Genomic DNA, 18,164 nt, shown 5'->3' on the forward strand with positions numbered 1-18,164 from the left:
GGCGATCTGTTGTAAATCAAGTATCTACAATATGCAGATCGCACGTCATTCAGAAACATAATCAAAAATAATTACTCCCATTGAGACACGTCTTTGGAGTTTTTCCTCTGTTCTGACTTGGTAACGGCACTGAATACACCAGATTTCTCTTCAAAGGTTTGGAAACAGCGGGAGTGTGTACGGGGATGTATGCGGGTAGAATCACCTTGTATCAACTCAGTAATTATCAGCATTAACAACCGGGTTTGTTTGTGGAATGCACTGAGAGGTCATAAAAGCAGTACATTCGGGTAGTAGAGAAGTTACTGTTCATACAGAGCCACAAACAGGGTTCAGATAGTTCAAAGGTCAAGCTATAAATCACTCTTAATGGATATAATATGAATGGACTCCTAATGGTTGAACATACTAATCGATACTAAAGCCTTCTACGCTTTAAAAGGATACTTTGAAATGCATTAAACAGCCCCAAATAGCACCGTTTTATTCTGAACATTTGATTTTATACTGTTATTTTTATTGTGTTTATTGTGTACAGTCAGGAAAAAGCCATTAAGCCGTGTTGACGAACTTCTGTTTTCTCTCGAAACAGACAAAATCAAGTTTTGTTCGTTCATTAAATTGGATCAAATGAAAATAACTACTCAAATCAACCAAATTAAACCTTATTCAACATCTTTTGAAATGTGAAATTATTATTATTACCATTTTTAATTTCATTCTGCAGTGGGCTGAACATTCGTGAAACCCTGGTCTAACATACAACTCGGCAACTGTGCAAAAATAATTCATTAGTACTTCAATCCGCAACAAATAAATAAAATAAAATGAAACTTTTTTTTATGAATATCATGCTTGTTTGAGCTTATAAACAATGCATAATCCACAGGACCAAATATGAGTAGGATGGCAGCTGCAGCGACTAGCACAGGCTACTTCAGCTTATGTATAATGGCCATAGACTGGATAAAGAAGTAGATTAAAGGAGTGTGACGCCACAAATAGCGTTCAGCTCCAGGCAAATAAAGCTCATCGAGGCTCGCAGTTATAGGGGCGAATTTGGAGCCGAGTTCCATATTTGGAATTCTGACAGTGAGTAGTAACCAAAGAGCCAATCTGGAGCGAGGCTGTTGAAGATAACGCCCCTTACCACCTGCACCGCTGGTATAACAACGCTGTCAATCAAACCCATTTTTAACGCTAGTGGGAGCAACCTCAGGGACAGAAGACGCCTAATTTGTCTGTTATTAATGTTCAAATCTTAATTAAGGGACAAAATAGCGAAATAAAAACCTCTGGATCATGTAGAACGAGTTAAATCGAACATTTTAAGATGAAAATGACGAGTCTGACAGCAGCAGTTACAGAGAGAGGGGAAATGTTTTTTCAATAGAAAGTGAACTGAAGCCAGAGTTGATGAAGCTTCTTTTTTGGAGCGTGGCGGCTAGCAGGTTAGCTATGTCCATTTATATATACAATCTATGATAATGGAAAATAAAGCACGATGCTAGCATGTCTGAAATGAATACATGTCACCCCTACTTTATATTTAGATGCATTTTTGTTATACTTAAAAAAAAAAATAATAATAATTATTATATTACGCAACTGTAAGCAACCACAACAAGATGGCAGCTATTATTAAAAGAGAACATGTTATCCCAGCAAGCTTCTGACAGGCTTACTGAGCTGTTGCAAAACACAGTAGGATAAAAGATTTGCTTTGTTGTGTGCCTTACTTCTCCAACAAAATAAAAAAATAAAAATAAAATCTATAACTTGCATTTTATTTGATTTTATTTTTGTACTTATTTTTTTTTTTCTCCAAATTCCACTGAGATATAAACCAGGTTTGAATAATACAATCTGTTGCAGTGAGGGTAATGAGTATTAACAATGCAGACTGGAGTGTGGAGGTATGTCTTGTTGCCATGGAGACACAAAATGGTCGATTTATATTTCTTCTTCCGTCTGACTTTTTGCCTCCATTCACTATTTTCTCATATAGAAAGAAAAGGGGCTGCCAAATGAAAAGGATTCTTCACATTCAAATAAAGGGCTTTTAATAATGTCCAATATGAAAAGACGGATTTAGAAGGAAGGCAACTGCAAATCTGTATGGAAGTAAGTAGGACTGCTGCTTCTCTTCCATAATGGTAATAGTAATAGATGCATACAAAAATATACAAAAATGCCAGAAGTATCAAAGATAAAACTATTTACTATCAATAGTAGTCCAACTTTAACTTTAAGTAAAAGTAGGGCTGGGATCACATATATGAGTTAGACCACTGTTAAACCAATTTAACAACAGCATTTTAAATATGTTAAATGCTACATTAAAAACTCAAATGTTTCTGACACTGGGGACAAGGTGGGTTAGTGTGTTGCCCAAGGACACAACAAAAGCAATCATCTGTGTGAGCTGGAATCGCACCACCAACCTGCTCTACCATTGGTGTTTACGTCGAGAGCGGGATTCGAACCAGCGACCTTCGGATCAGCGGACAAACGCTCTACCAACTGAGATACTGTCACTCATGGAGTGGTTCCATGGTTTTGTTGTTTACTTTTGATTGTTTTGGCTCATATATCTCTTTGAACAGCTGATACAATCGGAGTACACATGGTGGATTTAAATTATTATTTTTTCATACATTTGATTGAGTCATTTGAGCTCCGTGGATGGCTACTATTTAGTACTTCGAGTTACATCTAACACATAGTGACTAGCAAAGTGAATTCTATTACTACTACTACAAGTTTCGCGCACACCACTTACTATACACTCCACATGAGTAGTTTATACTGCCCCTGACTTTTAGAGGACAAAAACTCAAGCTCGATGTTAAAGAACTAGCTTGACAAAACCAAAACCCTCCTTTTCAACTGGGTGAACATTGAAACTATCAGATGTCCATTGTGAACCCAGGTCCTTTACACCATCTCAGCATGTCAGCAAGTCACACCGCCAACTCCAAGCAATAATTTACCCTACGCCAAAAAAAAATGAAAAAAGAATTCTTTCATTTTGTCAATCCAAAACGATTCAAAAATGCGACTGTTGCATGCTTTCGACAGACTGTATTGAGAATGTCCAATAGTGGAACTTAGTGGTTTTGTGGAGCGGGGCCAAGTGAGACGTGTTGGAGTGATTTTCCTCCCTCTCCTTGTATTGAGGCTATCCAGAGACAGATGCCATAGCAGATAGGGAGAAGTGGTCGGCGCAGTCAGCACTAAGCTCCTCAAACTTCTACAGAAATAATGAAGCCGTCTGTCACCATCCGAAGCACAAACTTCTCTGAGCCTTCAATAGCACGATTTGTAACATTTTCTCAGCCAATTTCTATTTTGTGTTTTTTTTTTTCAAACAGAAATAAATCTATGATCATTACAGTGAATTCTGATAAACAGTTATAAGCTAAGAAGAAGCATGAAGTTGGTTTGGGCTTGATAAACAGTAGCTTAGCCAATTAAAGGTGTGTAGTCACAATATACATATAATATACAAAAATAAAAATAAAATAAATATATACAGTGGTCCCTCGCTATATCCTGGTTCATCTTTCGTGTTTTTTTTTTTGTGTGCAATTTTTTAAAAGTGTATGAACGTGCATTGTGTTGTGCGTCCTGATTGGCTAATGGATTGTAGACCATTATCCATCAGCCAAATTTACATAAATGTTGGATCGCTGGGTGACTCTGAAGTGCTGTATGTTTGCAAGTTTTCTGCATGTCGATGAAACGTTCTGCACCGACAAAGGCGCCTACGAAGGTTTGAACTGTGAGAGTGTTTAAACAAGAGAGAAATGTGAGAAAATGTTAATACCTGTCTGAGAAAAGTGTATAAAGTGTGTGGTGAGGGGTTTTACAGCTGCAAAACATATATAATAATTGTAAAAAATAAAGCTGACTACTTTGCAGATTTCACCTATTGCGGGTTATTTTTAGAACAATAAACAAGGGAACACTGTATAACAATTATTTAATACTCTTCCAGTCGAAACGTTGGATACACCATCTCATCTCACCATCTTTTTTTTTTTTTTTTTTTTATATATTTTAGATACAGATTCCACAAAGTAGCCACACTTTACTTTGTTGGCACCTTTTGACTGGCAGTGTAAATCTGCAAATATGCTCAATAATTTGCTTTTTCCTTTTTTTTCTTTTCTAGATTCTTGGCTGACTTATGCCAAATATCTACTTCTATTTTCAAATACTGTTCCTCCTATTGTTGACTCTTGCTGTAAACTGGGGCTGACTAAAAATAGGCCCAACGCATTGACTAATCGACTAGAAAGGAGTAGGCGTTGGCAAAAGCTCTCAAAATTATTAGGATCTCAGGGAAAACAAGTATACAGAGTACTAGCAATCAGCCAATTAATCAACTAAAGAAGTAGCACATATATGTTAACCTATATGCAAAAGCTAACACTGTGGCGTACAGGGAATACATAATGTCAATGTGATTTTCTGAATGAATTTTCTGCTCCAACAATAGTCTCTAGTACACAATAATACTAGTATAGTTCAAGTACTAGCAAAGTCAGGCGTTCACACCAGCTACTTCAGTCTCCATTGGATTTTTAAGTGTAGCCCTTTGAGGTTTGAAAATCTTCCACTGAACTATGACTCATAACTCTTTCAACCAACTTTAGACGGTTGCGTAAGGTGAGAAAGACTGACACATTTTACACGAGTTTTCGATAGCAGAAAAGACAACAAAAAGCCATACCTTAACGTCAACATGCGCCATCAGGACGGCGAAGTTGGTGAGGTGCGTGCACGAGCAGGTGGTGTGAGTCCGGTTGGTCCCCAGTAATCTGCAGTCCTGCGTAGACCAGTATCCAGTCATAGTCTTCTTCGAGTAACTCCAGAAAGAACAGTTGGGGTTGAAGTTTTCCTCCGATTGCTGCGAGGATGACAAGGAATAAACAATGAGGAACGATATTGAAGCAAATAGAACTGATGGTGCAGATAGAGCTCCCTTTATTTTTATAGATGTTACAAGTTGCGTGCATATTTTACAACATATTACAAATATATTTTTAAAGGGCCCATATTACACTCTTCTCTGATGTGTGTTATAATACCGTTTCATCACCACAAACATACCCGGAGTTGTGTTTCGTTTCATTCACACATGTTTAACGCACAAACCCTTCATGTTTTCTGTTCCACCTTGTGATGTCATCATGTGGTAATACAGGAAGTGCTCCACTGTGTTCGAAAACTCCACATACCTTCACTAGATTTGATCATTTGCATAATTTCTGACCTGGAATTGCCAATTTCTACTGAACAAAAGGTAAAAAGGTAGCTGTTAACTTGACAACTACCACTTCATGACATCACAAGGTGGAACGGAGCATTTTAAGCTTTGGAGATGTACATAGACTAATCATAAAGGGTTACGCAAACATGTGAGAATGAAACAAAACACAACACAAGTCACAACACAACTATGTTTTTGAGAAGGTAACAACATTATAACGTGGCGTAAATCTCACAAGAATTAGCTTTGCGTAATACAGGATCTTTAAGTTATAACACAGTTTATTTGATCATTTTAACAGGATAAACTCGATGACTTCCAACAGACAAACTCAAACTCAATGTCAGCAAAGTCATTACATTCTACACATGACTCCAGTTCGGTTTGCATGCTCGCAGGTGGCTTCATTTATGCAGCACTAGCCACCCCATGCTACTTTTCAAACACTTTGGTGACCTTGGTCTTTAACTTCCTCTGTTTGACAATGGCCTGCCTTAGCTTTAATGTGCTCTACCTCTGTCTCCTCCCCGCTAGTTCTCTCGCCATTTTTATTTAAGGCACCCGCACACTACGGACCCGGCGCGGTGACACATAACTGCTGATAAATAGATACATCAAACGCCATTCCTCTCGAGCCCAATTACTTTGTGGCTCGAAAAACAAAAAGGGAGGTGCTAGTTGCTATCTTCTTTTGCCTTTGTTGCTCGCATCATCCCAAGGTTAAGAGCCCACCCCTCCCTTACTATAAACAGTAAAAGAGCTCCAGTTGCTTCCGTTTCACACTTTGTGCAAGGTAATTAGTCTAATAAGATTCTTCTTCTGGAAATGTAAATTTGTTGTTGTCGCTTTGCTTGGAATGTACCTCAGTATCACATTAAACTGAATTTTCTCCAATGAGACAACGGCAGGCCAAGTTACAGGACAGATCTATGGAAAAGAGACCCCATTCACAGTGAGACTGCATGTTTTCGAAGGTATTTTTGAGAAATATGAACACATGTAATTGAACAAATGCAGGACAATGTCATAGTTTGGAACATTCCAGACAAAGCAAAAAAACGAGGAGCTAGTCGCTATCGTCTTTTTGCCTTTGTTCCTCATATCATCTCAAGGTTAAGAGCTCCCCCTTACTATAAACAGTAAAAGAGCTGCTCCGTTTCACACTTTGTGCAAGGTAATTAGTCTAATAAGGTTCATCTTCTGTGAATGTAAATTTGCAGCTGAGTGGGTTCACCCTTCACACGCCAAACGTACTGTAAAAAATGCCACGGTGAGGAGATGGGATGACCCCCGGTTCCATTAATGGCTTTAATTGGGACCATTAAGGGGCGAAGCGGGGAAGTGTAACAATAACTTTGGGACTGCGTCATCTTCGGCCGAGGGACAATGATCCAAAACCAAATGGTTAAGAAGAAGAGATTAAAAAAGGGGCTGGAAAAAAAGCTTTACAGTGAGGGGAAATTTGGGAGATTAGAAATGCTAATGGTAAAAAAAAAAAGAAAGAAAATAAGTTCAGTTTTCAAAATATCAGAAAAAATATGCAACAAAAAATATGAAGTTATCTATAATACATATATTTTTTTGTTCTTTTAAAAAATAATTTGTAATACTTTTAGTTTTAATTTGTATAATTTATTTATTTATTTTTGCCTGTATGTATGCAAGTTTAGTACATTTGAATGAGGTCTATAGCCGCATAATAAAATGCTGATACTTCCTTTAACATGATTTTTAGGGGTAAAAAAAGTTAAAAAAAAGTCTAGTCAAGCTATAATGGTATATAATGTGTTCAGTCATTAAAGGGTTAATACTATATTTAAAACCCTTTTGTATGAATTTAAACAGCGATAGTTGGGACAAAACACCTGCGATTTCCAAATCTCTTCATGGGTCTCAGCTTCCTGTTATTTGGATTTGTCGTTTTTGAGGACTTTTTCCCCATGCAAAAGACACAACATTTGATTTTAAGTTGTTAATTTCTATGGCAACTGCTCAAATTTCTCATGATCCCTCTGGATAAATAACATATGCAGATACTAGAATGCTACGTTGCCAAGTTATCCTGATGCGAACTTAAACTAAAATCAAAATGTGCCTCCTTCAGTATATTAAACAACATCCCGTAACTGCGCCGCATAAAATACCCCTTTTAAATTGTCTTGAATGGTTGTCATTTTGAGACATTTCATTTTCCTCCCTCTCTACATATTAAACCTGCATTTAATCCAAATATTATGCTCCCGGTTTGAAGGAATAATAGGCATTATGCTCCAATAAAACTCAAATTAAACGGATATATTCCTTCAGAATCCATAAACCAGCCTCGCCTGCAGCTCGTACCATGCTGGGAGCACCGAGTTCAGTTAATTAGAGTTTCTTTTAAGACCACCTCTGATTGGTTATCATTTCACCAGAGAATGGAGAGCGTTTGATTTGCTGCAGCAGGCACACCAAAATGTCAATTCCACACCCAATGTAGTTTAATTAAGACTTGTAAATATTATGATTAAAGGTGCACTATGTAACTTTTCTAGAGGAGCGTATGCCACCTGCTTGTCTCCATAGCGATGTTATTGCTTAGTACATCATTAAACATAATTTCCTCCATATAGACAATAATTCAATGTCACCAGGCCAAGTTACAAGTATTTTTGAGCTATAAAAAAACAAGTAAGAATAAATCCACGCTGGAGGGGCTATGTGTCACTTTGGGGTCCCACCGGAGGAGCTGGAGGAAGTGTCTGGGGTGGGGGAAGTCTGGCAGTCCCTGTTTAGACTGCTGCCCCCAGCCCAGATAAGCAGAAAAAAAGGATGGATGGGTAATTTAATAAATACAGGATAGTAAGTCGAATGTCATACAAAGCAATGTAATTTTCTTGGAGACAAACAGGTGCCGTACTCACCTTCAAAAAAGAAGGAAAAGCACATCTCTAATTGTACAGAACCACAAAATGGCTACTACTGGAGTCTCAACAAAATGCATTGAATACTGTAGCGGGAATATAAAACACCCACTATAAAAATGAATGAATATCTAACCAGAATCACAATTTACACTTAAGGAAAGGTGACTCACTGTAATAACTGCGCTGCCCTTGCCCCTTTGACATTTCCCAGCAGTTTAATTTTGACACTCATGAGCTACCGTCCTTTTTACCCCCTGTATATCCCTGCGAGCTCTATTTCTGTCTTTTCCTCCCAGGTCGCTTGTACTCCAGAGACCACGCGGCAATCCTCCAGTGGTTTGGCCGGCATCAATGATAATCGCTGAGGGCAACATTCACACAAGAAACAAGGAGGTGCAGAGAAGTAAATGGGGGGATAAATAAGGCCTTTTGGTGTACGTAAACAGCACGGCTAAAGGAGCATTCAGGTATAATATGTTGAGCAAATGGAACATCTGATAATAAAATGTATAGGTCATTGAGAATAGCAAAGTTTACATCAGCAAGGTTTCAAGTACCCTGAATATATGTGATACAATGTATGTATCTAGTCACGGGCAACTAAGTGTGGAACTGTGTGTAGCAACTGGATGTTAAAATATTTAGCCATCATTATTAACTGATAGCTTTCCGGATACTAAAGGCTAGAAGTACCTGACCTGAGGAAGATTAGAGGGACTGAAACGTGTAAATAAAAGTGAACCAAGAGTGAGACAGTGTGAAGGAGTTTTTCTTAACCTTTCAGAAGCAACTGTATTGGATTGCTACCAAATAAACTTTCTTACTAGGTATTCCCTGTATAAAAAACTACAACATTGGGACATCGGTAAGAACATTTTGGCTGTGCTAGGTGTACATGTACACCTGTCCGTCGCTATATTGCAGTTCATCTTTCGCGGCCTCGCTGTTTTGCGGATTCTGTGTTCTGCGTCCTGATTGGCTAAGCGACGTGCCGTGTCTCTTGTACAGTACAAAATGTGTTCAGCCAAATTTACATAAATGCAGGATCGCAGTGTGACTCTGAAGTGCTGTATGTTTGCAAGTTTTCTCCCCGACAAAACCCGCAATGTCGATGAAACGTTCTGCACCAACAAATTTCAGAAACGCTTTGGACTCAAAAGTGTTTCTGTGCACAAAAGGCACCTCTGTGGATACCTCTAGAGCAGAGGCATATGTGAATAACAAATTTAAAGCAATCGTCGAGAAAGGGGGATATAATCTACGAAGGTTTGAACTTTGAGAGTGTTTAAACAAGAGAGAAATGTGAGAAAATGTTAATGCCTATCTGAGAAAAGTGTATAATGTGTGCGGTGAGGGTGTCCCAATGTTGTAGTTTTCTATAGAGGGTGTCCCAATGTTGTAGTTTTCTATACAGGGAAGACCTAGTAAGAAAGCATCTATTTTTTTATAGTACAGTGTTGTTTATTTATCATAGTTTGAGCAAGCTTCCTTCCTCGTGTTGCTTTTATGACTAAAACTAAGTAATAATTCACTTAAATAGAGTCCAGTAAATGCATGAAGGGCTGTACCTGCAGATGTCTGATAGTGAAAATAACTGGATCCGAGAGGTACACTTTGTTGGAGTCCTTGTTGATGGCAGCTGTGATGACTGGGGAGTTCACAATGACTGAATAGTTGGTAGCCATTGCATCGTTGCCCAGCTTCATGCTAGCGTTCTCCGTCGATAAGTAGCTTCCTATGTGTTTGTACAAGACGAAGGCGATACGGATCTCACCTGCGAAACAAGCTTGTGTTAGTCAATGCTCATCAAGAATGCAATATATTCAATGGAAATCAATAGTCTGCCTTGTCACAATACTTCCACTACTGCTAACATTTGCAAAATATCATGTAGTTTTCATATTTCACTTTCCATTTGAAAATGTTTTAATAATATGATATGGTGGACAATAATTTTGCACTTTAGCAATAATGAATTAGATTATTATTCAGAACAATTTAGCTTTACATGCATAACTAAAATGCATATATTCAACATTTTTAATTACCGTTAACCATGTATCTGAAAACAAGAACGGGTCAAGAACATGTCCTTGTGACACTCCATTGCTTCCAATTACAGAAAACATAAAACAGGTCACAAAATAAGTGAAGGATATTTTCTTGCCGAACTTGCCAAACCTTTTAATCTGTTTGACTTCTTTTTTTTTTATAATTGCTTTTTGCTTTTAACCAGAACCAGTTGATGTCAAGGCTGCCAAAATACTCATAAAGCTTAAATAAACAATCATTTCAATTTCACCGGCAAATGCAGATATCAGTCCTGTGCTGCCTCCGACAAAGGGCCAGGCTTTTTCTTGTGAATAATTTCTTTTTCTCTCCACATTCACACCGCTCTAACCTCCTGCCGTCTCACTTTTGAGCACACATATAAAAGAAAGTTCCCTCCCGCCGTGACCGAGATCACTCACTCAGATGAAAAGAAAACAATCGGGGTGCTACAGTAGTGGATGACGGTGGAAATATCTGCTGCCCCTGTATAATGATCGGCCCGGGCGCGGCTGGACACGGAGTTAGTCATCCAGTGGAGAGGCACTGGGCGCAGCTGGAGTCCATTCTGATTTGCATGAGCTAGTAATAAAGTGTAAAAATGGCCTCTTGAATATAGCTATGTATTGTGTCTTAACTGCCTCGTTTACAGTTGGAGAATAGCAGACGCATATATTTCTATGGATGCCTTTGTGTTCATTGACTGAAGAAAAGATCAAAGTGCTATTTTATGCAGTTTTATACCAACCAAGGTTTTATACTGTAGGTAATGAGAAGCTATAAATATGGAAATATAGAGGGATTCACGCCTAAAAAGCACCTCTATTTTGTATTCTGTAAACTGAAAATGGTATTTCATAGTAGGTAAACATGAACAGGTATTGAATATGAATATGAGATGGTGGAAAGAATAGTGTAATTGACAGAAAATGTAAAATAAATTGTTCTATAACTAATAAAATGGAGTTTGTGATCAAATGTTCAAAAACTTGGCAAAATGTGCAAAACATTGAACAATCCTATAAGCTGCTGAGTCGCTGTTGGGTTCTGCAGTTATCACTATAGAGTATCAGAATACTTGTAAATAAGTGTAGTGAGTTCAGTAATCGGCATCTTAAAATCTCCATTAGGCCAAAAATACTATGAAGATGCAATTTCCCAAACCCAAGAGCAAAAATAAGAGATCTTTGTAAATAAAACTATCCTAAAGTTAGATTTAAAGCACAAAACAGAAGAGATCCAGTACTGAGCCTTGTGGAACTCCCCTGCAAAAATGTTCAAAAACTACCCAAGAAATATTTTGATCCAAAGGCTTCTCACCGTTTCTTCCATGTTGCTTGAGTGTGTTGGCTGAGAGATGGATAGAGTTGCCTTGTCCTCCCGTCTGTGGAAACTTCAGATCAGGCAAATTCCCATCTGTGCTCATCCGCGCAACTTCAAGTTCTGTACACACACAAGGAACACACAAACATGTTTTAATCGATATGTTTGGTTATGATACGCCGGTAAACAGAAATCTGTCTGAAAGATACACTTTGCTTTAAAAAATACAATCTTGAAGTCAAATAGAACTAAAAGTAAGTAGTAAATAGTAAATCCTGGAGATATAGATTCAGTGCCATACAATCCATATTACGCTATCTTCTGTTCTATGTTATAATATCATTTCCTTGTCAAAAACATACCTGGAGTTGTGTTTTGTTTCATTCATACATGTTTAACACAAAAAACCCTGCATATTTAGGCTGAGTTCTGTCAAACGGAAAACACTCTGTTGCACTTTGTGATGTCATATGGTAATACAGAACGTGCTCCACTGTATTTTTAAACTCTATACACTGTCACTAGAATCATTTTGATTATTTCAGCTCTGGATGTGCCAATCTCTACTGAACAAAAGGTAAAAGGTAGCTGTTAACTTGAACACTACCACTGCATTACATCACAAGGGGGAATAGAGCACTTTGAGCTTTAGAGATGAAGGCAGACTTATAATAAAAGATTATGCAAACGTGCGAATGAAACAAAACACAACTTCAGGTATAGTTTTGATGAGGTAACAATGTTCTAATGTGGCTTAAAGCTCACAGGAGTCGATTTTGTGTAATATAGGACATTTAATTGCACACTATGTATCTTTACGAGGGCAGGATCCACCACCTGCCTGTTTCTTCTTGGTGATGTTATTGCATTGGCTGAAATGTACCACAATATGGCATTAAAGTCATCTATTTCTGTGGTGATGACACCAGGCAAAGCTATGGGTCGGGTGACCTTGTTCAAAGCAAGTATGCACGTTTTTTTCAAGGTATTTTCAAGCAGTATAAACTAATAAAAAAAAAAAAAAATTAACAAAAATCCAGGCAAAGCAATGACATCTCCATGGAGACACACAGTCTGTGTACCCAAACAAGAAAAGTAGAAAAGTAAAACACTGAAATATATAAACTTCAGGGACATTCAGGATATTTCTTTTGAAGTGCATAAAGAGAATAACAAGACGGACATTGCTTTTATCATAGTTCAATAACCCAATGTTGTGCCTTAAGGAAACTTATGGTTCACAGACTCTGGTCATAAAGCAGAAGGAATATTAGCTGCAGATAGAGAAGCCTGGCAGAAATAAAGCTCATTGTATCAGAGTTATTAGGATAAGATACAATTCAGTTTAATAAAGCAGCTCTAATCTCAAGTAGCCGTGACGTGAATGGATTCGAGGCATCGCTAAATGTTAACTCCAAAAGCATTACGGAGCTTTCCACGGATTCATTGGAGGCAATAGATCGGAAAATGTCACAGTCTACAAAGAAGATGTAGACTGAAAGGGATAGAGGTTCTGTACGCTATGTGTGCACACAAAACTGCAGTGTATTTAAAGGACTAGGTTCCATTTAGGAGGTTTTTTTTGTGTTTTTTTTTTTTTTTTTTTTACTGAACTCACAAACCTGCAAAGTTTTGTCCTCTAAATGTTGTACAATGATTGTATTCAAATGTTTAAGGCCAACTACTTCTGAGGGAAAATATCAGTTTTATCCTTTTTTTTTTTTTTTTAATTGAATAAATGGAGAAAAGATTTTTACCCATAGGTTTCAGCGTGATTAGAAAATTGGCCTGTCACCATAGCGATTAACAATTCAGAGTCAAATTATATATCTTTAGAGTCTTCAAAATGGTGCCTATAATAAAAACCTAAAACCCACTATGGAAACATTTTGAAAATAGTATGTTTTGTTGTTTTTTTAACTATCCATGTAGCGACCCTGAGCCTTTGTTGCTTAGAGAGGAGTCCGGGTCCAGTACCTTGGTCTTGAATGAAATAGATGGACTCGTGTAGTGGATTTTCAGGTGGTTTAATCAAACAGAGGCTAAGCAGGGTGCACATACAGATGGTGAATTGTAGGCCTACACAAAAATAGTATGATAACGAGCAAAAACTAAGCGGTCAACGAAAAATACAGCTACCCGGCGTTTCCCCTCTCCACCTCCCAGACAGCAGGAAACCCGGTGTCTTTGAATGTACTGGCACATCACCCACGTAAACCCCGCCCCTCACGCATTACCATAGTGACCAAAAACACCCATATGACTCCTACAATCCTGTACCAACTACAATGCAATGAGCGCAATCTTCCGCCAAGTAGTGATGGGCTAATACCAAAATATTGATACAGATAAAGTATGGAAAAGTACTGATTTTCATGCTGATCACTTGAGGCATTAGAAGCGCCTTTCTTAAATAGTAACTGATTTTGGAGGTTTTTTCTTTAATCAACAAACACAAATGCACACAAGGTATTAATTAAAGAATGTAAGCGCATAGCATTAGGAAGTTTCAGCACGATATTTCAGCACGGCATCTACCACCTAACTGCTTTTTGTCAAATGGAAATTTCATCTTGACACCGCGGCATCAGGTGCGAGAAAGTGCAGCCTTCATTAAGCCCCATAAGGCATTCAGCCGATGATCTGATGTCAGCCGCGTATGACACCTCACACTCTGATAAAGGTTAGCGCCAGCGAACAGCTAATCCTGTTTTGTATCTGTTCCCATAGCTAGCCAAGCTTCCACAGCAACCTCCTTTGTTTTAGATGCTGCAGCTTCGCCATTTGCAAAAGGCCATAGGTGCTGGCGATACAATAGGCTGTTTTCGCATTGTAGAATTTGATGATGTAACTACGATAATGGGAGATTTACTGATTTGGAAAGACATATCCAAAATAGAAATCTGTTAGGGATTGGGTCGATGAAACTGCAATCTTAATCTTAGGGCTTAACGTCTTTTCAACTGTCGTGTGGATAGGCCCAGTAATTACTAACCATAAACCAGGTCAACAAATCTGCAGTCAAGACCAAACTTCAGAAATTCTCGATTTTTTTGTTGTCACGTGAACGCAGCCTATTCCTATGCAATACCCGACATACTAGCTGACGATTCCCTAGATCCACGATTCTCAATAGAGGAAGCGTTTTTCTTCTTTCTGTTTTCCCCCCACGCGGTTGTGTAAAAGAGCTTATGATGGGCTTTGGGGAATTTCTGTGATGCCGTGGTAGATGTTGGACCCAAAGGCGATACCTTCAAAGCCGGGGTTTAAATAACACGCTAATCGGCAGAAATCTTTTGGTAAGATTATCACGCCGCGAGTGGAGAGAAAGTGGAGCGTACTCGCGAGCAGACAAAGGCAAGATGGTGTGACGTGTAAACACAAACACAGACACAATGGCGGAGGAGATGTCGAGCTTCTTTGAAAGTGAAGGGTTTTATTATCGGCTAGAGGCGCGAAGTGGAATAGAAAGAGGAGTGCGCGGGATTTGTCGTCAAGTGCACTAAACAGCCATATTATTATAACCAATGGAGTTATAGTGGTCATACAATACAAATAAAACAGTGTGATGGTCCAAATTCTTCAAAAATCACCATATTTTGGACTTGTTAGAGAATTGTTCAAGCTTATAGATGGCGATAATGCAAGTTTCATCCTTGGATTCTTTCTTCATAGCGCAAATGCCAATCAAATGTCTTTAAGTGCTTTAAGTTTGATGTTTTTGTTCTCGTACTGTTATTATTATACTGACCATGAATTAGTTTTATACAGCAAACTTCCAGACTGACAGGCACATTTTAAAATCAATTCACCATTATTTCTTCACTCCTCACGCTGGGTGGTGGTAAGCTTCTTATGTAGGCAAAACTGCCGGGGGGTATATTGATAAAAGGGTGCCAATCTGCGCCTAAAGCTCCGTCGACCAATGAGTCCAATATTCATATATAGGTAAGGCGGATAAAGTGTCTTGCCTAAGGACACAACAGTACACTGGTTGAGGTGAGAAAATAATCGCATTATTGCACGTTATATTTTTGTTTAAAGAATTCTTGGTTTTCCACTTTATATAATAACTACACTTTAATTAAATGGCATGAACAAAGGCTTAATTCATAATGACAAATATTGTAGTTTATTAATAGTCACATTTTATATAGCGTTTTTCCACCTTCAAGCCACTCAAATCACTTTACCTCAAGAAAGTACTCACTGATTCGTACACACATTCATACGCCAGTTTACGTAGACCACGTGTCAAACTCAAGGCCCGTGGGCAAAATGTGGCCCGCCAAGTCATTTTATGTGGCCCACGACAAGGTAAATTAAAAGGTCTGTCTTAAAATATCAGTTTACCAGGAGATACACAGTTACATAGTCTTTTTTTCATATCTATGCAAATCCATATGCAATATTTGTAACTTGAATAGGTAATAAATATAGAAATGGTTAATTAACAAGATTAAAAAGTAGTTGCATTTATTTTACATTACATTTGGTTACATTTAGTGACGAAGTTACATCAGGCCCTTTGACAGCAACCATTTTGTTGATGTGGCCCTCGGTGAAAATGAGTTTGACACCCCTGACGTAGACACTGGGAAAGAGGTGGGTTAAATGTCTTGGCCAAGGACACAACAACAGCAGTCATTTTATTTATTTTTTTTCAGTTTGTTTTGTATTTTAAACAAGGCGCCCATGAAAAAGAAAGCCCAAGTCCTCTGATTGGGTTCACCTGTATACATAAAGATAAATAAATACATAAAAATAACATCTGTGGGAGCTGGAATCAAAACGCCAACCTCAGCGTCAGTGGATCTGACCGCTCCACCAATGATGTTTTTGTCGAGAGCAGGATTCGAACCGCCAACCTTCGGATCAGTGGATCTGACACTGATTAAGTAGTAACTTCTTAATTAAGTGGTTAGGGTAAGGAGTTAAGTTATGGTTAAAATTAAGTAGTTCCTAAAGCTGAATAATTCTTAAATAAACTATGTGTTCATTATGAATTAAGTCTTAAGGCTATTAAAAATGTAGATATCATAAAGTGTTGCCAAATTCGTTCGCTCATGACTATATTTCTAGGATAGTTGAAATGACATTTACTTTATCTGCAGGCATTTCCAATAATATTTTCACGAATTCCTAATTTTGCTGCAAGCTCCATCTGTAACGCACTCTCCACACCTACCTTCTTCCATTTCCATGCCTTTCAAATGCGAGAGATCAATCATTAGCCACTGCAGTGATTACTAGTGTTTAATGGGGCTTCTTGTCCTCATTTAACTGCCCTGCATGGCGTGAGGGATTGCAGGAGCCAACAAAAGCCAACTGGCTGCGAAAAATAAGCCACGCAAACAGGGAGATAAGACCTAGTAAACATGTCACCAGAACATAATTAACCAGGCTACCACCGCGAGCTGTAAAAAACTCACTCCGGCTCTGCTTTCTCCATCGCTCGCGTCCCTGTTTCCAAACGAGCTGCTTAATACCCAGATGAATAGTGTGCCAGATATAATAAAATCCCATTTATTAATTCTTGGCTTCCTTTTTAAATCAGCAGACCTATATTTTAGGTTGCCATAGCAGCCGAATTCACTCAGGACAGGGCAATTCATCATAACAGTATTTTTGAACATAATCGCCTTTTCCCATAGGTTTTAACAAGAGGCAAAGCAAAAGAAAGTATACTACAAATGATTAAACAATGCATTTTACCTTGAAATTACACGAGGGATTGATCGATTCAACATATGAACACAAAGTTTCATCAAAGAGTCATTTCAGTTCATTAGATACGCTAAAAAGCAGACCTAAATGTTTTTTCATAGTTTGACCTGGGGTGCGACTTATACTCAGACGCGATTTATATGTGGAATATATGTTTTTTTCTTTATTATTATGCATTTTTTGGCTGGTGCGATGTATACTCCGGTGCGGAAAATACGCTAATCTATCTGTTTATGTAACACTGGCATTAATTAAGCTTTTGGAAAGTTTCATTCAAAAAAAAAGCTGGTCAAACGCTAAAAAAATTGACACTGGGACAATTAAAGGGCCCATATTATGCTATTTTCTTATCTATATTATAATGTTGTATCCTCATCACAAACATACCTGCAGTTGTGTTTTGTTTTATTCACATTTATTCAGGCTGAGTTATTCTCTCAAACTGAAAACACTCTGTTCCACCTTGTGATGTCATGTGTTGATACAGGAAGTACATACACCTTCACTAGAAATGTGTGGATAATTTCAGCCCTGGAATTGCTAATCTTTACAAAACAAAAGGTAAAAAGTAGCTGTTAACTTAAAAACTACCGCTTAATGACATCACAAGGTGGAACAGAGCATTTTGAGCATTGGAGATGTACCCAGACTGATAATAAAGAGTTACTCAAACATGGTGTCAAAAACTGTGAATAATTGCAAAATGTAAATGTTGCTTCTCACAATATTCAGAAGACTAACATTTCCTATCATGACATGCTAATTACTGATTAAATTTGAACTGTGTAACATTTGTAGCGAATGATACGCCACCTGCTTGTCTGGAGATGTTATTGCTTTGCCTGCACATTTCACAGTATATCATAACATAACATATCTAT

At 38.0% G+C, this 18,164-nt stretch overlaps 1 protein-coding gene across 8 annotated transcripts in view; it reads right to left on the reverse strand.

Moving 5' to 3' along the window:
• Window positions 1–18,164, reverse strand: part of LOC117385965 (adhesion G protein-coupled receptor L3-like) — a 339,155-nt gene that overhangs the window by 60,143 nt on the left and 260,848 nt on the right. For all 8 annotated transcript variants that reach the window (XM_055229021.1, XM_055229023.1, XM_055229022.1 and 5 more), the window contains 3 exons: window positions 11,554–11,676; window positions 9,753–9,958; window positions 4,739–4,915 (listed from right to left, as the gene is read on the reverse strand). In XM_055229021.1, the coding sequence (XP_055084996.1) occupies window positions 4,739–4,915; window positions 9,753–9,958; window positions 11,554–11,676 (506 nt within the window). The remainder of the gene's footprint in view (window positions 1–4,738; window positions 4,916–9,752; window positions 9,959–11,553; window positions 11,677–18,164) is intronic.

Source organism: Periophthalmus magnuspinnatus, chromosome 18 (assembly GCF_009829125.3).
Source record: "Periophthalmus magnuspinnatus isolate fPerMag1 chromosome 18, fPerMag1.2.pri, whole genome shotgun sequence".
Classification (NCBI taxonomy): domain Eukaryota; kingdom Metazoa; phylum Chordata; class Actinopteri; order Gobiiformes; family Gobiidae; genus Periophthalmus; species Periophthalmus magnuspinnatus.